The following is a 23,042-nucleotide window of genomic DNA, read 5'->3' as shown; positions in this document are numbered from 1 at the left end:
TCAGGTGAGCGGCGCCCGCGTGACGATTGGCGGGTCACGTGGCCGGAAGCGGCGCCGCGAGGGCGACTCTCCGCCTCCCCGCCCCCCCGGGTCAGGCGAGCCCCCGAGCTCCCGCGGGGCGCGGCGGTGGCGCGGGGCGGGCGGCCCCCCGGGGCGGTGGCTGACGCCCCCCCCACGGATGCCGGGCCCGCGGTCACAGAACCCCGCGCGCGCCAGAGGGTAGACGCCCCGAGTGCGGGAGAGTGGGGCCCCGAGGCGCCCCGCGGGGGCGAGCGACACAGGGACCTTCCCGAGTCTCGAACGCGGAGTAAGAAGTCGCCAGGCCCGCCGGGAGGTGAAGGACGACCCAGGCCTGGGAACTTGAGAAGCATAAAACGTGGACGCTTAAAACCGCAGGTCCTTGTGAACTGAAATGCTGTGGGTCTGCAAGGGGCTGGAGTTAGGTAGTCACGGTGGCTCCGCTGGAGGGAGGCATCACGAGGTCACAAAAATGGGATCTACTTATGGCTGGGGAGAAAATGTGCACTTCTCAGAGCAAGCCTCCGGCGTCCCATTTGCTGCCTCTGGTGTGGGCTATTAATGGTTGATAATCGCCTAGTAACTGCCCCCAATCCCCTGTCCTCGGACAAAACTCCACCAACAGGATAGGTCCTGCGCTTAGTGCAAGCAGTAAGACATTGCTTGAACTTTGGGTGCAAGCTGGAGAATACCCGGAAATGAGACAGCTCTTATACCCAGAGGTAAGTCCCGCAGGGGTTTGCATGGGAATAGGAGGTCCAAGAGTCAGGGCTTCATGCTGTGGGCGATTGAAAGGCATCCCCAAGATTTGCATTTTAGAAATCTCATGCTGAGTAGTTGGATGGATAAGAAATCCGTTAGGAGGCCCTTTTTTCATTGGACATGGAAGATAATGAGAGCTTGAACCACAGTAATAGGAACGGAAGAGAGCTGTGGAGCCAGGAAATGGTGGGTATCCAGAATCACAGGGGTTAATACCAGAGAGCCTGGAGGGCTGATCACTGAGAACGCAGATACTTACAGAGTCGGAGACCCTGCCTCCCTTGTTCACCACTGTGTTGTCAGAGCACCGTCGCCTCCCTCACTGCAAAAGCATATAAAATAATGCTGCCATGAGGCATCATTTGGCTAGTAGGTAATTTTTTTTATCATAAAATTGCATTTTAGCATTAGAATAAGTGTAAAGATCAGGAAAATGAACTTTTAAAAATAAAAGGCTCTTAAAAATCATTGTCACTTATATTTAGGTTTTTAGGCACCTAATTTAGCAGTTATAAACACATGGCTTATAATGGGAAATCAGATAAACATCCTCTCTCACTTTTGTAACTTTCCAGGGTTCATCAAGAAATTTCTCTTAGAGGGTTGGTTATGCTAGAATGGAGCTTGTAGCAAAGGAAGTAGAAATTAGATCTCACAGCTGCAGTTTCAGATCCAAAGATTGCCTGTTTATACTAATTTCCACAATCCTTGAACCTGAATTTTCATCACCATTAATATGTGTCTAGGTACTCCACCAGTCAGGAGGGACATTACCCAAGGTACCTAGGGAGAGGATCCCAGAACCATTGTCAGAAGAGCCAAATTCATAATCAGGCTACTGTCCCACTGAATCAGTAGTTTGGGGGAGAGTTCAGAACAGGTTCAAATGTGAGAGCAGTAGGTCAAAGTGGGGTTTCAGGACTGAGCAGGTACCAGGGAACCCCTTTATGTGATAAACCTTGTATCAGGGGAAAGAAGTCTTACAAAAAAGAGTCACGAAATGAAGGAACTGGACCTAAATAGATTGTAAAAAATTGCTAATGAAAATGCTTAGAGATTATTGCTGAGAGAATATTCCAAACATACTACTCCAATTATCCCCTCTCTGACCAGTCTATTAGACAACCGGAAAAGTAATGAACAACCGTTAAAAGTTTTTTTAAAAAACATCATAAGCCAAATAAATGTTCAGAGCCTAGCATAGAGATAGTAGCAAACATTAAAATAAACAGTTGCTTAACAATATAAACTCTTTAGATTTGTACATATACAACATTGCCATCAACGTTGACAGTAGATGAGTAACAAAAATAATGACAGTATATATCTGGTTGTTTTCTCTATTTTTTCTTTTATTAAAGACAATCTGTTAAATGAATGAAACATGATTTAATCTCCATATCTACAGCTTCTAATGAAATTAGTTTATCTACCAGAAAAAGAATTCAGTGTCAGACATGACCAGATTTTTGGTTCATAAAGCAGAGTCATCAGTGTAGAAGGAGAGAGGAGGGATTGACTAATTTTGCCTGGGGAGGTCTTGCAAAGAGGAAGTGGCTTGAGCTGGCTTCTGAAATGTGAGCTGGCAGGGAAGGGGAGCTCGGGCAAAGCACAGACGTTAGGGAGACGATGGCATATTGAGCATAGGGTTTGTGGGAACAGCGAAAGGACAAAATGTGCCCTGAGTATCTCACTTCTGCCATAGTCCCTTCTCCCTGGAATGCCCTTCTCCCACTCCCACCACTTACTTAAAGGTCTAAATTTATATTTTACCACCATGTAAATCTTCTCTGACTTCTCAAACCTGGGTAAGGTCCCACAACCCTCGGAGCTAATCTCCATCTGAACACTTGCTTTTGTAGCGTAATTGCCTGTCCATTTGTCTTGTCTTCTCCACTAGAGTGAATGTTCCTTAAGGGCAGGTTCTGCATGCACTGCTGTATTCCTAGCCCCTGGCTCAGTGTCTAGCACACAGCCCTGAATATCTCTTCTCCTATTTAGCATCTCCTTATGCTTCAGGTCTTCGCCTAGACCAGATCAACACCTATGCTGTGAGGGACAAACGGAGCCCAGAGGAGAGAGGGTAGTTAGTAGAGCAGCTGAGATCAGAGCCGTAGATGAGGATAAAAGGATTCCCAGAAAATTTGACTCTTATGCCTCCTTTTCCTTTACCTTTAAATACAGGTGTGTCATAAGAAGTCCTCACATTATCAAAATATGTTGATTTTATCTCCATGACGTGCCTTTTGCTTGCAAGGAATATTGACTCATGTTATTTCATGGAAGAGGAGGTCTACTGAAGTGATAAACACAACCCAGAAAAATAGAAAACAAGACTTCAGAAGGAGCAGAAATCAAGGGCCTGAACACTCTCTCATCTTCCTCTCTCTCTTGGCTTTTCTGTTTCTCTGTGAATATTTGCTCCTCTGGTCAGTTTTTCCTCTTCACTTGTCAGTTACTTCCTTATAATCTATTCCTTCATGACCTGGCACTCATTGTACAAATCCCACAGTTTTCCATGACTTACCAGCCCCAGGTTCCCTTCATTCTCCTTTCTGTGCTTCTGGAGGCCCCACCCTCGTCCAAAGCTCTGCGCTAATCAGAATTCTTTGATCTCCCCAGAAGAACAGTGTACATGTCCCGAGTTTATTGGACCAGTTCCCTCTTGATGCACGGTTAGGTTGCATCCACGTTGTGTCAGTTGTAAACAATGCTGCAGTGACCATTATAGAAGCTACTGGTTGCCATGCCGGCATCTATTTTCATCCTTTCTCATCATGAATACTTCGCTTTTCACTGGGAAGTTTCATCCTCCAGTTTGGAGCTTGGATGAGACTGAGAGTAGCCTCAGACCCCCCTGATTTAAGCCAGATAATCAGGGCTGCTTTCCCCACCCCCTCACCATAAACACTTGGGAACACAGGGTAAGAGTTTACATTCCCACCAATAATGTGTGAAAGTGCCCAGTTCATTGCTCTCTCCCCACATTAGTGTTTATCTTTTCATTGCTGTTGTTGGTGCCTTGAAATTAATGTTTAAAAAGATGTGTCTAATAATATTGACAGAGAAGCTCTAGCAAGACAGAACCAGGATACATGACTTCTACATCATTATAGAGAAGAACCTAGATCATTCACAAAGAAGATAGACATCATAAACCATTAGGCACCTTACAATAAATAAGCAAATATATATCAAGCAAAAACCAGAGGAAATACAAGGGAAAAGAAAAAATTATCATCATAGTGAGAAATGTTAACATTTCTCTGAGAGTATTTTATCAAGTGCAGAAAAAACAAGCATAGGAACATCTTGAATGATATAATTGATAATTTAAATATAATAGATTTAGAATCTTACATCCTACACAAATATATTTAAAGCTTTTATCTTATACATTATTTTTTAATGTCCATAGGATATTTAAAAAACTGACAAAAAAGACAAATATTACTAAATTCCAAAAAGTAGAATTCTTGTTGGACATATTCTTTGACTATAATATATTAAAATTGGAGGAAAAATCTAAACATGTGGATATACTTCTAAAATTCTAAATAATTTTTGGGTCAACTATAAAAACAAATACTGCTAGAAGTATGTCAGAAGAATAATGTATCTTGTCCAAACATATTTTATTACAGGAGTGCAAAACGAGCTAAACAGTAGGAAATGCATTAAGTCAGTGTTTATGTTAAATAGATTAAAAGAGAAAGACCATATTCTACAGACTAAGAAGGAATTTGATACAGCTATTCTAAATTAGAAATCTTCATAAAATAGAAGTAGAATGAAACTTCTTTAACATGAAAATGAATGTACGTATGAAACAAAAAGCAATCGAGTCAGTTCCATTAAGTCTAAGAGAAAGATAAGGATGCCCACTATCCTTAATAAACACTGTCCAATCAATGCAATAAGACACGTTTTGTAAAGGAAGAGGCAGAATTATCATTATTTATGGATGATACAGTGTCACTTAGAAAATTCAAGAGAATTATCCAAAGAAGCTATTAGAATTAAAATAATTCAGTCAAGTGTCCCGATAAAAGATAAACACACAGAAATAGATATTTAATTTATATGTTAGCAGTAACAAATTAGGAAGTAAAATGGAAAAATTTGATTCACAAAAGCAAGAGGATTAATGTATGCACGGCAGCTAGCACAGTTCCTGGTAGAGAAGAGGTTATGTAAATAAGCTGTAATAATACAATACTGATTTTACAGATTCCTAGAGGTGAAATTACCAAGACAAAAAATACGTGTTTAAGATTCTCTATTTTTTAATGAGGATTCTTAATATATACATCTGAATTTTTTTAACTTTTTATTAAAGTATAATATACATATAGAACTCTGATAATCAGTGTGCCCAGATCAAGAAATAGAACCTCTCCAGCACCCCAAAAGTCCCTTGCGTGTCCCCTCCTAGTCCCTAGTCATCTTCCTCCCGGAGGCACTTCTGACTTAGGACAACACAGATGAGTTCTGCCTGTTTGGTACTTCATATGTACTCTCGTGTCTGTCTCCTCTTGCTCAACATTATGTTTATGAGATTTATCCATATTTCTTGTGTGCTTATAGAGTATTCATATTGCTGTATAGTATTTCCTTGTATTTATATACCACAATTTTCCATTCTTCTGTTGACGAGCAATTGAGCAGTTTTCGGTGTGGGGCTATTATGAGTAGTGCTGCTCTGAGCACCGGAGTCTGTCTTTTGGCGACATAAGGACACTTTCCCGTTGCGTTCACCTACCTAGAGTGAAAGGGCACGTGTTCACTCAGCTCCAGACGATACTGTCAAGCAGTCTTCCAAAGTGATCATACCAATTTACACCAGCAAAAGGAGCTTGTGAGAGCTCCAGTTGCTCCGCGTGCTTGCCCACGCTTTTTCGTTTGAGCCATCCTGATGGAAGTGTAATAATATTGCGCTGTAGTTTTGATTTGCATTTCCCTGATGATCAGTGAAGTCAAACTCCTTTTTATATGTTTAATGGCCACTTTGGTATCTTGCTAAGTGCCAGTTAAGGACTTAGCTCATTTTCCTAGTAGGTTGTTTTCTTTCCTGTTGATATGTTCATAATACAGTCTTGCTACAAGTCCTTCGTTAGGTATGCATGTTGCAGTATCTTACCCCACTCTGTGGGTTGTCTTTTTGACTCTCTCAATAGTATCTTCTGGTGAACACAGTTCTTAATTTCAGTGTAGTTCAGTTTATCAAAATTTTGTTTTGTGGTTAATGCTTTTTCATGCCTTGTTTAAAAAAAAAAACTTGATCTACTTCGAGTTCCACAAAGATGTTACTTTATGTTTTTTTCTAACCAAAATTGCTTTTTTTTAGTACCATAAAATTATTGTCATATAGTTTTCTTTATGACTGAATATGCAAAGATGATAGAAGCAATGTATCTTTCTGCGCTCAAGATGGGTAGAATATATCCAAATCCACCTGTTGAATTTTCTTTAAATAGCCCCCCAGAGCCACCTGAAGAGAGCTAGAAAACGCTTCCACTCTCACTGTTGCAGAAGGGCCTAGCATTCTTTAAGTGCAAACGCGCCTGGCTTGTAGTGACATAGATTACATAGATTACGTCTCTCACATTTTCATCTTGATTCTCCTGCAGGAAATCCTCTTGTGAAACATCATGTGTTGTATTTGTCAAACATACAAATATCCAAGGGAAAGGACACCCTTTTCCAGCTGCCATGGTGGGGCATTGCTCTTAAGTTTATGACAGTGCCTTGTGCTTTTCCAGTGTGACTTGTGGCATGAAACGCACCAAGATCCTTTTACCCAGTATTTCTAGTGTTGAATGAAGAAGAGAGTTCTGTGTGTTCTGGGCTTACTTTTCCAGTTCCTGCGTATCATGATATGCTTTGTCATCCCATTTTTTTTCCTCCTTCGTCAGTGATTTTTATAAGCCATTCTTTGGATCAGGTTATATGTCTTTTGACAGCAGCTCCCCATCCACTTTTCCTTCTCGGCCCCGCATGTCGGGGCCCAGCTGTCCATCCTTACTGGACTCTGTGAAGTCAGGCTGGGGCCCGGAAGTGGGGCCTGCCCTGCTGGTGTGCAGACCCCCCGCCGTTCAGTAGCCACCGGCTGATGTGGATTATCACGGGACGTATAGTCCATGTTTTTTTTTTCCAAAACTGCATTCGCATCAGTCTAATTGTTTTCTCAGAGACCGAGTCATTGACCAGCCTGAGCCAGTTCCACACTGAAGGCCCTCGGTGCAAAAGCAGAGCTCCGGGATTCTGCAGGGAGCAGCAGGGAACATAAACAGCCATCCTGGTGTCCTTTCCACAGCAGCTCCATGTAGTAGTGGTCTGTGCTCGAGGCACCCGGTCCACTGGCTGTGGCCATGCTCCCCTGGGACCCCACGGGCCTGGAAGTGGAGGCAGACTAGGGACCCCCAACTGCTTTTTGAAATTTTTTTTATTTAATTTTATTTTTTTATTATTTATTTTATTTTACTTTATAATTATTTAATTCTTATTTTTTACTGAAGTGTGGTCGATGTACAATGTTAGTTTCAGGTATATAGCAAAGCAATTCAGTTATGCATGTACATTTATATATATGTTTTTTCAGATTCTTTTCCATTACAGCTCATTACAAGAAATTGAATATAGTTCCCTGTGCTATACAGGGGGACCTTGTTGTTTATCTGTTTTATACATAGTAGTGTGTATCTGTTAGTCCCAAACTCCTTATCTATCCCTCCCCCCACCTTCCACCCCAATAACCACAGTTTGTTTTCTGTGTCCGTGAGTCTATTTCTAGTTTGTAAATAAAATTTGTATTTTTTTTCAGATTCTATGTATAAGCAACATCATATGATATTTGTCTTTCTCCGTCTGACTTACTTAATATGATTATCTCTAGGTCCATCCATGTTGCTGCATATGGCATTATTTCATTCTCTTTTATGGCTGAGTAGTATTCCATTGTGTGTGTATATATATATATATATATATATATATATATATATATATATACCACATCTTTATCCATTTATCTGTCAATGGACATTTAGTTTGTTTCCATATCTCGGCTATTATAAATAGTGCTGTTGTGAACATTGGGGTGCATGTGTCTTTTCAAATTAGAGTTTTCTCCTGATACGTACCCAGGAGTGGGATTGCTGGATCATATGGTAACTCTATTTTTAGTCTTTTGAGGAACCTCCATACTGTCCTCCATAGTGGCTGCCCAAATTGCTTTCTAAAGTAGGTGGATGGTGATATACACAGCCATTAGATATGAGTGAATGCTTGTTTTGTCATATGCATTCCACGCCCTAGCGAGTTCCCAGCTGGCCTGAGCATCCTGCCTGCTGGTCGTTCTGGAAGCAGGCCTGAGAGTTGAATGGTGCCTTACCTGTCCCTTTAATAGCTAGAGAGTTGCATCATTTACCAAATCAGACACTGTTCACAAAATGACCCCCTTACAGTATCATCTCTCTAGTAATGTGCCCGTTGAGAAGTGGTGGGGCGGGTAACACATCTTTTCCACTAACATAGCTGTTTCATCTGTCTCAGGGTGGCCTGTGCCAAGGCCGTGCTGAAGCTCACTTGGAAAAACAGTTAAAAATAATAATAGGTAGTATTTACCATGCACTTATTGCTTTGTAGATACAGCATATTTATCAATAATATCAGTATCCATCAGTAATAGTATTTATTGCACAGTTATTAAGGCACTGTGCTGAGAGCTTTGTGTGTACTGTCTCACTTCATCTTCACAATAATTCTATGAGGCACGAATGATTGTTATCCCAGTTACAGAGACGAGGAAGCTGAGGTTCATTGAGGTCCAGGGAATTTCCCAAAGGGACCTGACCAGTAAGTGTTGGAACTAACTGAATACCAGAACCAGATGGAAAAGCAGGCCTGCCTGTTCACAGCCTGTAGCTAGCTCTCTAACCATATACGTGCATCTAACAGACAGGCTGTAAGCAAAACAAGCCAGTTTGCTGCAGTTGGAAAAGTCTTTCCTATAACCAACCATGCCAGTAGGGCTAGAATATTCCAGCCGTTGAAACTTCACAGTATAATTGCATCACATGGCATGGAAGACTTTGTGACCTAATCCTTGCCTGTATCTGCAGCCCTCGACCCCTGTCTTTGGTCTTGCACCTGGTAGAGTCATGCTGCTTCCGCTGCTCTGACGCTTCCGTCGTGCTCACGGCTTCCTGACTTGAGACATACTGTTCTCTCTGCCTCAAATGCCCTTGCACTTGATTACTTGGCAGATGCCTTTAAAATCCCACTAGAATGTCATCTCTTCCAGTAAACCTTCCCTAATTTCCCTCCGACAGTGTTAACTGTTCTGTCCTCTGTATCAACCTCTGCACTTTGTATAAAAATGTATTGCTTACTCATTCATTCAACGTATTCATATTCTTTTCAGGCACTAGGCTAAATACTAGGAGACAGAGAGTCAAATAACATTTTGACTATGTGCTAAAGCGTGGGCATCAACTAGCTGCTGCCTGTGGTTCCCACCAGCTGAAATACAGAATAGGTTTCACTGGTTGGAGTGGATGGGGAGAGCGGATGCTAGGAGGAAAGTGTGGTAGGACATTCTGATTCAGCCCCAGCTTAGGAAAACGAGAGCTGGTGATACAGCTGGGCGTTTATTTGGACCAGTGTTCACGCTGTGGAACAGGAAGACATCTGTTCAGCATCCTGGATTGATTTTGAGCCCTTGTGGGAAGAGGAGTCAGGACAATGCTGAGAGAGTTATTTGAAAAGGAGACTTGGCGATACTCTGGGCGTACGTTGTGCTGGCTGTGGAACCGGGGAAGGGCTGTCTCCTCAGCCCACGTAGAACCCAGCACTGCTGCATTCCCTTGAGCGGAAGCTCTCAGCACACTGGCTGGTAGCCCCCTGGGCTGGGGATGCTGGCATTTCCACAGGGCCCAGTCAGCAGTGGCAGGGGCTGCACCCTTAAGTGGCTTCATGAGTAGAGGGCATTGAAGAGGGGGAACCAGAGCAAGAAAGGAAGAAAAAAGCAGATGCTGCATGGAAGACTGTGGCTGACAGACTGGTCATTGCACCTGCTGAGGCACAGCTGGCGCGTTCCACTTACAGCTGGGGCGAGAACATGAAGCTGGGCTACTGAGATGCGTCTATCTGTATAAAAAATACTTACTTATACATCTTGGTAGATTAAGATAAAAAATAATCTTAAATTGTAACCACAAGCTATTGAGTCCTGGAGACACGCGTTACACTTTTTAATCTGCGTTTGGGGAACTATGTCTTATTTCTCTTTAAGTCCCAAGACCTGCCACAAAGCCTGACACACAGCAACTGCTGACAGAATTTGGGGGGATGTATTTAATAAAGGAGTTGGGAGGAACCAGAGCAGGGAGGGTGAGGAGCATCCGCATGTATGCCCGTGCTTGAAAGGTGATGACTTCTTCCTGATCTGACCAGACCCGGGACAGGAAACAGAAATGGGATCTGTGCCCTGGTTCCCGGCCCCTTTTGATTCTGCCAGTGTATGAGGACGCGCTGAGACAAATTCCGTGGCAGTTAGAAAGTGAACTGGCTGCCAAGATGGAGAGGAAGGACCCAGTAACCTTTACCTTCTACCATCCCAAGGTTCCCAAAGTCAAGGGTAACCGGAAATACCAAAGGGTAAGAAGGTGCCTGACGTTGGTTCGGATGAGAGGAAGAGGACTTACCTGCAGGCGGGCCCAGACAGAGCATCCCAGAGATAGAGAAAAGCGGGCCCTGCAATGTTTGCTTTTTTACAGACGGGCTAGGGAAGGAGCCACAGATGGAACCCACAGGGGGATACTTGTGGTAGAGAAGAGCAGGAGACCCCAGGGATCAAGGGTTTTCTTTTTTGAGTAGGCAATGTTTCCCTCATCCCTCATCCTTGTAGCCTGCTCTCCCCACCAACCAACATCCGAGTGCCTCGATGCCACCCCAGAGGCAGCAGCAGCATATGGATCAGACACACACCTACATCCGAATGTTCTGTGGCAGCCTCTGTGGTTTTAGTCTCCTCATGCTGATCTGCGTGTCCCCACTGAACTGGGTGCAGTTCCTGGTGATCAAGAATGGCCTGGAGCTCTACGCAGGACTCTGGATCTCATGCCACCATGAGCTGTGCTGGAGCCACACACCCAAGCCACCCTGTGAGTGCCTCTAAATTGATGCCACAGGCCCCACTGTTCCAGAGCTTTCTGCCACATTGGCCCTGCATCCTTATTCCTCCAAGATCTTTTGGCCCTCACCTTTCCAAGTCCAGGAGGGATCTCAGCCAGACTGTGAGCCTAGCCACCCTTTTCTCTGGTGTCCTCAGCCTACCCTCTCTCCCTCCTCCCCCAGTGGTTTCCTCTCCCAAATTCTGAGGTGGTATATCGTCTCTGTTCTCTGGGAAGAACTCGTTTGTCTTTTATGAGCTGTTCCACGTGGGCTTGTGATTCTAATGCGGTTTGCAGAAAGAGACGGGCTTGATCATAGCTGGGAGATAAAACAAAGTGTCTTTGCCTCCATCAGCTGTAACTCTCAGGGTCAGGTGGTTCTGCTGGCTAGAAGAGAAGTTGAGTGCGTGTCAGATGTGCGTATAACAACTGCCGGCTATTTAGAGAGAAAATTACTGTCCAATTTCATGTGAATTTAAGTAAATCTGAAAATACAACACATAACATTTAAAAATAAGTTGCCAGGGCTGGAAGATACCATATGCATGAGTTTTTCAACCAGAACCAAGACAGAGGAAAGATGTAACTACACTGAACAGTTTCCCCAACACCCACAAGAGGTACACTTACGCAAAGGAACAGGTTTTGTGAAAGAAGACACACGAGTAAAGTGTTTACTTCTCCTTCTTAGATAAACAGGAATCCCAGGTTCAGGGGGGAGGGGGCACCTCGGCCCAGCCCTGGGGTGGGGTATCAGTTACTTGGGAGAGGCTGTGGTTATTTGGAGCTAAGGGGCAGGGTCCTGAAACAAGATCTTGGGAGGAAGCTAAATTCAAGGGCAGACAGACATTTCAACTGCACCTTCAGCTAAAAATAAAAACTAGAGAAAGTAATTGCAATAAATATGAAAGATAAAAGGTTAATGGCCTTAATATATAAAATATATATAAATCATTAATATGAAAAAGACAAATACCCCAATAAATAAATTTTCTGTAAGCAGGCAATTCACAAAACAAACGACAGATGTCTAAACATAGGGAAAATGACTTTCACCTCAGTCATTAAAGAATGGCAAACCAAATGAACGATGAGAGAGGATTTTTCTATCATGACAATAACAGCGATTTGTAAATGGTCATACATAAACTACATGCTCCCGCGCGTACTGGGGACGCGTTAACAGGTGTAACCAAAGCAACGTGATTGTGCATATCCAGAGGTTTACTCTCGCTAATTCCATTTCTAGAGAGATGGAGTAGGAGACAATAGCCATAAAAATTGAGCTGCAGTTATGTTTATGTAACCGGGTACACCGGCTGGATCTCAGGCCTTGAGATTATTATTTAAATATATAGTGAGTCAGAATCTTGAGATGTTACAAAGCAGCAAATAGAATATTTCTTGGAGCCTTGAATTCACCTATCACGCCAACTGTTCATTGTTTAGAGGATGTCAGCTAAGTGAGTCCTTTGGGGGCACAGTTGTAAGTCAAGTGTCCACCCTATTTCCAGTGTTAACTAGGCCTAGTTCTAGGGTCAGTCATGAGGCTGCCGTACAGATCTCACAAGGAATTCCCCAAATGTAATCAGCGTGTCCAGGCCTCGTCAGCCTGTGACGATAGCATGTTATTATTGCCCAAATTCAAGAACCTCAAACTTTTACCTAGTGCATTGCAAGAATTCAGCCCCCCTCCCATGGCGTCTGCAGTCATTTCTGAGCGCTCCACCAGGGCTGTCTTGGGTGGTCTCGTGTTCCTACGTCCTGGACTCACTTCGGGCCATCGTGCCTCTACCTCTGACCCCACCTGGTTCTAGATAACGGCTACACCTGGTTCTAGATAACGGCTAGCCTCTGAGCCTTAGCTGCTGTCGGTGGGAGGAAGAAAGCATGGGGAGTAAAGAACACCATCCTTCACTTTCACTACTAGTTCTCAGTGTGGAACAGACCCTTCTGCTAATTTCCCCCACGGCAGAGGTGAGATCAGACCACAACGTACAGAAGTGTGTTGCCGCAGAGAGTAACTCGAGCTGTTTTGCAGAGGGTGGGGAAGAAAGCGTAGGTCTTTTGGTCCAGAGCCAGGACCCCAGAAACCATCCCACAATAAGTATCGGCAAGCCATGCAGGGGTGTTTAGTTCTGGTATAGCAACCGGGTAAAAGGGAATCTAAATACTGAACAGATTTCAAAGCTTCCTCTGCAGGGTGCTAGGTATCCACCTAGGATCTTCTCCATTCCAAAACCACCTCTGGGCACTGTCCCTGAGTCTGGGGGTCTTATCTTGACCTTACGTGCCTGGAATGAAGACGCAAGGGTGGCAGCATGTAGAGTGTTTTTGTTTTTTAATTTTTATTTATTTATTTTTTAACTGAGGTTCTGGGGATTGAACCCAGGACCTTGTGCATGCCAAGCATGCTACCACTGAGCTATACCCACCCTGCAGCATGGAGGTTTAAATTGGCCAGACAAGTGGGCTGGTTCCCCGGCTTCTCTCCAGCAGCACCTTCCTCATCCTCAAAATCCATGTCTACATCCCACCTCCATCCACTCAGTCTGGCTCCGTCGCAGTTAAAAGGGGCTAGATCCTTCTGGAGCACTGCTTCCCCATCCGGGCTTTGACTTTTGCTGAAGGACCCACGGTGAGGTAAAGACAGCCTCTTTGGAACATCTGAGTACCAGGTGTCTTCTCTCCTCTGCTTCTTTCCCCTCATGTCATCTTGGCTCCCCCACTGCTTCCTTCCAGGGCTTCAACAGCCTTAACAGAGAAGAGCATCTTGTATGAACCAAGCTTGTTTGCTCACAGGAGTGGGATGACTTACTGCCTGCACCTCTTGCTTTCCAGAACTTTCCCAGCAAAGTTTCACTTTCATAATGGTAGAGAAGGATCCTGCCTGCCCATCAGTTACCAAGTGCTTTCTCAGTTACGTGGTTTCTCAGTTCCCTGGGAGACAGTGCCGCTCCGTGGCTGGGTACTGGCCCCTCCGGTCTTGGTAGCTTGCACATCCTACCTCATGGTGCTCTGAAGGGCACAGTTACTGAAGGGATGATCCTGGGCGCGCCAGCAAGGACGTTAGCAAGGTTTCCAGTGGCTTGTACTTCCTGCCCAAGCTGAAAGTGAGACGCCCTCTCTTCCAGGGCAGCAGCCTCACTGCCTTCAGGAACGAGGACTCGCCTGCTGTTCCTGCAGCCGACGTCCACATCAAGCATGTCATTAAGGAAAGCTTCAGCAGTGTTTGGATACAGGTGACCCACCTGGGTTTTCCTTGTATCGAGGGCATGCTTCTCTCTTTGGACCGAGGCTTCTTACTGACGTGTACAAGTAGTGCCTTTGTGATCAGGTTCTAAAATTTTTGAATCTTTAATGGGTGAGCAGCTATAAAAACTGTTGTTTAAAAGCTGAAATAGATTTTGATCTTACAGGAGATAGAGGTGAGGCTTGAATTCCACTTTCAGGTTTTGTGTTGTTTGGTCACATGAATTTTAAAAACTATGAAGTTAACCAAATGCAGCTATTTTAGATTCTGAAGCGAAGTGTTTACTTAGTTTGGTTAGATAATCTGTTGTGTATCATTATGACTGAGAGACTTGGTTCCCTTGAGGGGTCAGACTGGGCTGTGCCGCAGATTTGTAGCTGTTCCTGTGGAGTGACGAGTGATCTCGTCTGTGTAGGTTTCAGGATATGAGGGGCTAAGACAGAGAGAACTGTAAGAAGAATGTGAAGGTGCAGGCTTCCCCTCATGGTGGAAGGAAGGCTGGACTGTAACACATCTTAAGCAGGAAGTGGACTGGGTGTCTTAGACAGTACTCTTTTGTGTTTTAAATACCAGAGCCCATTTGAGCTGGCATAAGCTAAAGAGTGAACTTATTTACAAAGGTTTGGAAGAATCTCGTAGACTCCCAGGGGCGGGATGTTTGCTGGACCTTAGGGGAAGCGAGAGGAGGCTGTGATCTCAGACAAAGATCAAGCCAGCCAGTCACTCAGTCTCTCTAGCGCTCCTTTGTCGTTCATCTTTGTTTATGCTTTGTTTTGTCACGACCGCTCAGCGTTTCCTGTTCATTAGTGTGGAAGTGCCTGAACAGTGATGTCCCAGGCCAGTTGTTTTACATCTTGATTCAAGCAAGCAAAAGAGAACATTAGCATCAATCAGTCTCGAATCCAAATATCCAAGCAAAAGAATTAAATCGGTTCAATGTGGGTCAGATACCCTTCCTCGGTCCTAGGAGTTATAGTCAAGGTGGCCGTAGGCAAGGGTCCAGGGCTGTATGCAGGGGCTGCTGGGGCCCACGAGGGACTGTGGGCTTAATGCTTCAAAAGATGCCCGTCACCCTGGGCTTCATGCAGCTCAGTCTAGGCTGACAGTTCTGACTGGCTATATATTCCATTTACCCTGAATGACCTAGGTTTCAGGAAATGTGCTGCCCTTGGGTTATATGTTTTAATGTGACTAACTTGTTGGAGCCACAGAGCAACTGACCTCTGTGGGTAGGAGTATGGTTTTTCTTAATGGAAATTACTATTTTTGATCATGGTAGCCAGTGATATATTGTAGAGAACAAAATAAAACTTAAGAATCAGATCATAGATTGGTATAAACTTTGTACATAATTTCTTCTCTCTAGGTTACTTGCAAGCGTGACTTGAACTCTTAGGTATGGAAGTTCTTAGAGAAGTTCCAGGGTAGGGATGAGCTGGCCATTGCTACAGTGAGATGTAAAATAAGCTAGACCAGGAAGCACCCTGAAAAAGATATTGAAGATACTACAGTATCTCTGAAAAGATGCATCTACTTGTAATTCTAGGCTACTCTATTTCTTAAACCTTCAGTAAAACATTGCTGGGGAAGTCAAGGGAAGGATCTATTCCATGTTAGGGATGTGATAGCAAAAAGTAAGAGTCAGCATGTCCCCTCTTCTCACTTAACAGCATCCAGTCTGTAGGGGCCAGAGCCAAAGAGAGCAGAGCCCTGGAGTCAAGAGCTGATAGGAGGAGTGTTATGGCACTTGCGTCAGGGCACTGGAGCAAAATAACTTTAGCAGACCTCTGCTTGAACACAGGTGAAATGCGACCTTGACTCTCAGGAAAAAAAAAAAAAGAGGGAGAGAGAGATTTGGGGGTGTTAAATTCCACAATCCAGTAAGTTGGGGCTTGGAATCACTGCAATATGGGAGTTAACGTGAATGTGACCTCACTTTGTGGTCACAGCTGACAAAGACTGTGCATGCCGGATACATCTGAAAGAGAAAAACCAAACAGAAACAAATTCCAACAATGATACAGTCACTGAGTGAAGTGTTGTGACGTGATACACTATCTTGTAGTCATTAGAAGTGATGTTCACAACAGGTGATCCCGGAAAGCATCTTGCCATATAATTTTTTTTAAAAAATGTGAAATTCGGTATCATGTGTACAGAGTATAGGAAAATACCAGAAAGAAACCACATAAAAGGCCAACGACTGTCTCCGGGCGGTGGGTGTGGCTGAGTTTCTTCCGCTCCTGGGAACTTCCGTAGTCTCTCCAACACTCATACTGAACATGTATTACTTTTAGAACTGGAATTAGGAACAAAACAAAGTTTAAATTTGTGTTGTGATATTAAGAGTCACACCTCTGGTAAGTTAGTTAACGTGTTAACGTCCCCGGAACTACTTGCATATTATCTTTAATTTTACAGTGAAGAGGTTGCCTTCATAGTAAAAGGACCCAGGTATCAGTGAAGAGCTGGGAGAGATCTTTATTTGTGCCCTGGTGCCACAGAGCAAGCTCAGCTGCTTCGTCTTCACTCCCTTCTATCAGACTCTGCCTGGTTTTCTTCAGGAGAGGTCCCCCACCAGACTGACGGAGCCTGTCCTTTCTCTTCTCCTTGGCAGATTACCTCCAATATTCCAGGGCCTTCTTCCTCATCTCTGTCCTCACTATCCTCATTGGCCTTGGCTGGCTCTTCAGCACTTGCCTCCCTAGGACAGGAAGCACGACCACTAACTTGGACCTGAAGGTGTCCGTGCTCAGCTTCATCTCAGGTGCAGACCTGGACGGGCAGGGTGATACCATGGTAAAATGCTCAAGGGAGCAAAGTTCCTCTGTGGGGGGCTTTCATCCTCTTTTTCTTGCTCCCTTTCTCGTCTCCAAAGTCACATCAAGTTGTCAGCTCCCTGCCCTGTCTTAAGTCACGTTAGTTGACTTAAGCCAGGGAAGAGCAGAGCTGCTCTCTCTCCCCCACATTGATCTGCCCTCAAAGTTCTATCCTTTCGACCCTTTCTGTACAATATACAGAATGGTGTCTGGAAATAGAAGAGCTGGGGGTGGCGGTCAAGGCCGACTGAAGACACTGATGGGACCTGGCATGTTTTCTTCTGGTCCTAGCCTCCTGCTTGCTTCTCTGCCTCATCCTATTTCTGGCACAGGTTCACTGGCACACTAGGGAGGCCATGGAGTCAGCCTTCCTGTGGACCTATCATCTTAACTGGGGGAGTGACTTCTTATACACGTTTGCTGGTGAGTCAGTCCCCTCCCTGCCTCATGCTAGACGGAGGGAAGGGGAACTCACTTCTGGAAAGGGAGGCGGAATCTAGGAGAAATAGAAGCATAACTGTTCCTATTAAGGACACGTGGACATCAAGAGGCAGTGTATGGTAAAGAGAGCATGGGTTTTGGAGTGTGAAAACCTACAGTTAGTAACCTGTTCTGCCACTAACTGAGGCACAGACAGGTTGAGTCACTTGCCCAAGACCACAGAGAAAGTAGTGGAGCTATCATTTGCATCCAAGGGGTTCAAGCTTTGCCCCAACCATGTGAAAAATACCAAAATGAAATGAGAACACAGGAGAGTGAAGGAACCTGGCTGGGGGAGGGAGGACTGGCTTCACTGAGAGGCCTTCAAAAGAGGCCTTTTGAGCTGAGTATTTAAAAGATGAGTGAGAGTTTTAAAAGCCCAAAGACCATCTGTCTATTGAAACTCACCTCGAATTCTTCTCTTCCCTTAGGGATCCTCTCCTTCCTCAACTACCTAACTTCCAGAACTCCTCCTCTTGATCAAAATGTCATTGCAATTCCCACAGAGAAGTCGAGGCTGGGGATTGGTCCAGTGACTCCAGCACCACCCGCGGAAGAGGCAGTGTCAAGGTCTCAGACAGCATCTACAAGTGAGAGACAGGAAAATCCACCAAGTGCAGAGCTGTGATGGTGACAGGACATTCCAGCGACTGCTTGTCTAAAACGCAGGGGAGACGCTCACTGAGTAGGGAAAGATTGTGCAGATTCGAGGAAACCCCTCTGGTATCATGTCCGTATCACCGAAGGAGACAGCATTAAAGCTGATGAGATGTCCTTTGTGTATGCTGCATCCAGAATATGCATGATCCTCGTAAAGAAAGTAATGAAAATCACTTAAGAAAAAATTTTTAAAAGGAAACACCAGTGTTCAGGGTCACGAGTGAAGGAAACTAGCGGCAGGCGCAGTGCGTGAGGTGGAGCTCTCTCTGAGCACCAGGGATCTCATGGACCACAACGGTCCATGCAGAATGCCACCAGATTCTGTTTGAAGTTTTTTTATCATGTGTGGCTCTGGGCACACTCAGGATGGAAGGCATTTGGACCGCAGTGCTGAATCTGAATGGAGGCCACTACCAGAAGTGGAATGGACAGCAGCAGAGATAAGGCCCACCACCCAGAGGGGCTGAGGGTTGCTGGGTAGACTCTGGAAAATCGTGAAACCCCGCTTCCTGTGAGGGCTGGCAATCTGAAACCCTTACAGCCTGTTGTGTGAGCCCACGGCTCCTCCCTAGGCTGGGGGATGCCTTAACCGGGCATCTATAAACTCTCTGAAATTCCATGCAGACCTTGTGCACGCACTTTTCTGTAAAGGAGCCGTCAGATTCTTGATAGGCCTTTGCCTCTTTTTATTCCTAAGGCATCAGCTCTGTTCTACTGAGCCGGATGAGGCTTAAAGGGCTTTCTTCAGCCTGAGTGTACATGTGGACCAAGTTAAAACCCTTTTCCATGTTCTGTATACTGTGTAAGACTGCGTAGGGGTGGGAGCATTCAGGCGATAACATAATTTTTTTTTTCGGTGGGGGCAGGTCATTCGATTCATTTACTTATTTATTTTTGGAGGAGGTTCTGGGGATTGAACCCAGGACCTCGTGCACACTAAGCATGTGCTCTACCACCTTCCCCTCACATAATCTTTTGATGGCTACTGTTCCCCTTTAAACTCAGACCATATTCCATGCAGAAGGCCCCTAACATTCATTCTGTCTTTTATTCCTTTAGTAGCCGCCACTACTATTCTGTTGGCTGAGGTCCATTCTCCTCAAGCCTGGCGCATGAATGGGCTACAGTGCCCAGCTTCATCCCTCGCTGCTCTTAAGGCTCAGCCCCGGGGTCCTTTTGGTTAAGAGATTCACTGGTAACCTGTGTAGAAAACAAACGTGATAGTTCTTATAATCCTGGCCCCCAGTGAGTAACTTTCAAACACTTCCAGATGGTAGCTGGAAGACCCCTAGGTTAGTACTTCTGCTTGTATTCCTAAAGGTACGAGCTGAGCAGCACACGCACACGTGCACCCACACACAGAAGCAAGCGCCGTGCTGGGTGCTGAGCGTGCACAGCCTGATAGGCTATGTCCTTGCTGCTGAAGGTGGTCACAGACCAGAAGGAGATACAGACAGACAGATGGCAAAACTATGTGATAAAGGTTATGAAAGGGCCAGTACAAAATGCTGTCATTCAGCATTCTGGCACTGAGGGTTGGTTTCAGGGAAGGCGCCCCCAGAAAGGCAAGACTAAGATGAATCTTGGCTCATGTTAACGAAGATGAGGCGGGAGGTGTGATAGGTACCTTGCACAAGGTAGGTAACGTGTGCACCATGTGCACAGCAGGGACCGTGTTGGGTTAGGAAACTGCAAGAAGAATGAAACAGTTTGGAGCACAGGGAGCGAAGGAGGGAGAGAAGGAGTCTAGATGTCACTGAGCTTTTTGCTCCATGACATTACGGACCATGTCTCGCAGGAAACGGAGGACTTGGCTCAAACGGGTGAATCTATATGTTAAGGGACTTTACAAGGTCCCCTTAGAATTGAAAAAGATTTGGGGAAACGTCAGTGGGAAGAGTCATTACTGCTCCGAAGCCTGCTCATGAAGTGAAAGGAGGAGCTACCAGAATCCAGAAGGGTGGCTCTGTGGCAAGGGCGCCTGTCAGGGGCTCTACCCTGGACCGCCCTCAGCAGGCAGGGAGGAGAGAAACAGTGAATTAACACAATGATCTTCACACCTCTGATCTTTGCCCCTGCCTGTCATTAGTCACACCTACTCTAGGGCTGGATGGATGGCAAGAAAGCTATTGCATACTCCAGTCTTCTTGAGCAAGGATGGAGAGTAGATCTGGAGGGGCACATGGAAAATCTCCAACAAATCACTGTATCCTCAGACCTAACACAATACCTGGCACAGAGGAGGTACTGAATGACTGAATGAGGTTGGAGAGTGAGCAGAAACCCCATCTTTCTAGGTTTTTACCAATTCATGTTAACATGATTTTGCTTCATAGTTGTGGGGAGCAATCAGAGTATTTTAAGCAAAAGGGAGACATAATTAGATTTGCATTTTAGAGGCATCAATCTTGGTAACTTTGTGGAGAATAAACGGAAAGAACAAACCTGGAAGCTGAGAGACCAGGTAAAAAGCTGTTGTGACAATCCAGGACAGAGATGCCAAAGGGATGTTCTAAAGAAGTGGATACAAAAATACAAGATCGGCTTGAGAACATTAAAGACGTGGAATTGGCAGAACACGTGTGATTGACTGGTGGGAGTTAAGGGTACAGGACCAAGGGGCAGGACGGAAAGAGGATGACTATGTTTCTCGAAGACTTCTTGGATGTTAGTGTGTCTTGAGAAATCCAGGCTTGGCAGACAGGTTGCTGTAGGAATCTGGAGTTCAGAGGAGACCTGGGCTGGAGAAAGGGATTGGAACAGATCTGGCAAGTAAGACAGAGACATTGGACTTGTGCTTTGTGTCTGGACTCCTGTGGGTTCTGTCCCCTGGGGCGGGGGGAGGGGCAGGAAAGAGTGTTAGGGCCGAAGGGATTGGGTTCCGCGGCAGTTGAGAAGAGCAGTGAGCCAGAAGCTAGGATGGAGAGGAGAGAAGGAAATGACATGACCTTCCCAGCAGAATGAGCTTCCCAACCTACAGGGTGAAGAGGCCTTTTGTAGGCTGGGTAGGGGTGGGGTCCTTTTGGAGGAAGCATTTTGTGTGTGTCAAGGTGGGGGAGGGGAAGGAGTCAAGGTGGGGCAAAGCTCACTTCATTTTTTTAAGCTGGGGACAGGTGAAATGAATACATATTTTTAAGTAATATTGAAAAGTAAAAACTTGTGGGAGGCTCTGGAGCCAGAGAAGAGAAAGACTGACGTGTGGAGGGAGGAGGAGGCCCCCGCAGGACAGGATGCAGGGCTTGTCTTCTCGGTGAGTGGAGGTGCAGACGCCTGGGATGCCCTTCCTTCCGTGACGTCCTCCTCCTTCCCCACCACAGCCAGTTCTCCCCACAGGCACCACTTCTCTTCCATGCCGCCCGGCCAGCGATGGCTCCTGGAGAAGACCCGCCGCTACATTCGCATCCTCTGTGCCTGCCTCCTGGGCTTCAACTGTGTCCTGCTGCTCTGCCTGTCCCCTTCACACTGGGTGCAGTGCACAGTGCCGAAGGACAGGCAGAGGCTCCTGGCTGGGCTCTGGACCGTGTGCCATCACGATCTCTGCTGGAGCCACACACCGAAGCCACCCTGTGCGTGCTTTCTAAATCCCAGCCCCTTCCTTTGATGGGCCCAGTCAGTTCCCCCGTAGCTCACCACTCTCCTTTCTCCTCTCCGCAACCCTGCTCCTTCTCTCCCTCACTGACTCACAGGCATGTAATGACAGCTTCTCCAAATAGGCTAAGTCTGCCCAAGTTTGTCTTGACTGGCCTCCTCTGATGACTTAAAAGCCTCTTCATTATCAGAAGCTAATGCCCAGGGACCTTTGCACTCACAACTGCCCTCAGAAGAAGAAATAGTAGTCATTAACACCTTAGTATGAAAGTGACTTCATAATTTATTTCTCAAGGCGATAATTACAATTTCAAACTTTTTCTCTCATTTTGGAATAAATCATTTATTTACTTGTTAAAGGAATTCCACATGTCTGAGGAGATGGGAAGAGGGTCCTTACTGGTGCCTGTGAAGCCACTCACTTGGTGGCTCCTTATTCTGACTCCATTGCATGTAAGACACGCCATGATTCCATCCTCCTTTGTCCCTCACTCCCTTCCCAAAACCCTGTCTAGCCTTTTTGTTTTTCTCTTAAAAAAAACTTTCATAATAAAATGTATTACCTAAACTGGTGGTTAAAAAATATATGTAAAGTAGAATTCTGCACAGCGGAAAAATAAAGCCAAAGACTCTTCTCCAACCCCTGGTTTGTGCAAAGACACTGGGTGTCTGTAAACATGAAGAGGCAGGAGGTACGAGTTCCGGTCCCGGGGAGGTAAGCTGCTGTCTAGCCTTCTTTAAGGGCAGGTCACCTCCACTCCATCCAAGCCTCTCCTTTCCCTCTTCCCTTGGCTGACTACCTACAATACTCCAGGGCCTCTTCCTCGTCTCTGCCCTCACCATCCTCATTACTATTATACAGTTCGGCATCTCTCTCACCAAAGGGCCAGGAGACAGAACCTTCCTAGGTCTGGGCATGTCCATCTCCTGTTTCAACTCAGGTACAACACAGTGAGGTCAGAAGAGTTTTCCTAGAGTCCTTGTATTTCTTCCCCTCCCAGTGCCATTTCCCTTCTTTTACCGAGGCATTCCCAGCCTCCCACGAACACTGCGATCATAGGACCCTTGTCTCTTTCCAAAGGGAGGAAAGCTTTCAATAAACTTTCACTCCTTACAGGGTTACTGCCTCTTAAAAGAGGGGACCTGGAAGAGAGTATGCTTAATCCAATGGAAACGTCTCTAAGAGTTGTGATCTGAGGGACTGCTGGGAAGATGGTACAGGCTGGACGCCCTTCTGGTGCCCAGAAATTCACCATATAGCTGCTAGCTGCCTCTTCCGTCCGTCTTATC

General features: G+C 45.4%; 2 protein-coding genes across 3 annotated transcripts; one reads left to right on the top strand and one right to left on the bottom strand.

Moving 5' to 3' along the window:
* NDUFAF6 (NADH:ubiquinone oxidoreductase complex assembly factor 6) lies at positions 1-7,153 on the bottom strand. Its single transcript, XM_064480483.1, is given in 7 exon segments — positions 1-285; positions 6,131-6,311; positions 6,313-6,446; positions 6,448-6,578; positions 6,581-6,686; positions 6,688-6,763; positions 7,095-7,153. Coding segments are annotated over 7 exon segments (972 nt in total).
* On the top strand, positions 28-22,392 carry TMEM202 (transmembrane protein 202). 2 transcript variants are annotated; one of them, XM_031440880.2, is made up of 5 exons: positions 10,148-10,437; positions 10,688-10,943; positions 16,823-16,972; positions 17,316-17,447; positions 17,936-22,392. In XM_031440880.2, the coding sequence occupies exons 1-5, from the start codon at positions 10,357-10,359 to the stop codon at positions 18,130-18,132; spliced, it is 816 nt and encodes a 271-aa protein (XP_031296740.1). In that variant the 5' UTR covers positions 10,148-10,356; the 3' UTR covers positions 18,133-22,392. The 2 variants fall into 2 exon arrangements, 1 of the variants encoding a protein (XP_031296740.1); XR_010378334.1 differs by lacking the exons at positions 10,148-10,437; positions 10,688-10,943; positions 16,823-16,972; positions 17,316-17,447 and adding an exon at positions 28-740 and having other exon boundaries at positions 17,936-18,074.
* The last annotated feature ends 650 nt before the right edge of the window (positions 22,393-23,042 follow it).

Source organism: Camelus dromedarius, chromosome 29 (genome assembly GCF_036321535.1).
Source record: "Camelus dromedarius isolate mCamDro1 chromosome 29, mCamDro1.pat, whole genome shotgun sequence".
Classification (NCBI taxonomy): Eukaryota; Metazoa; Chordata; class Mammalia; order Artiodactyla; family Camelidae; genus Camelus; species Camelus dromedarius.
Note: the sequence above shows the minus strand (reverse complement) of the source record. Positions and strands in the feature narration are given on the sequence as shown.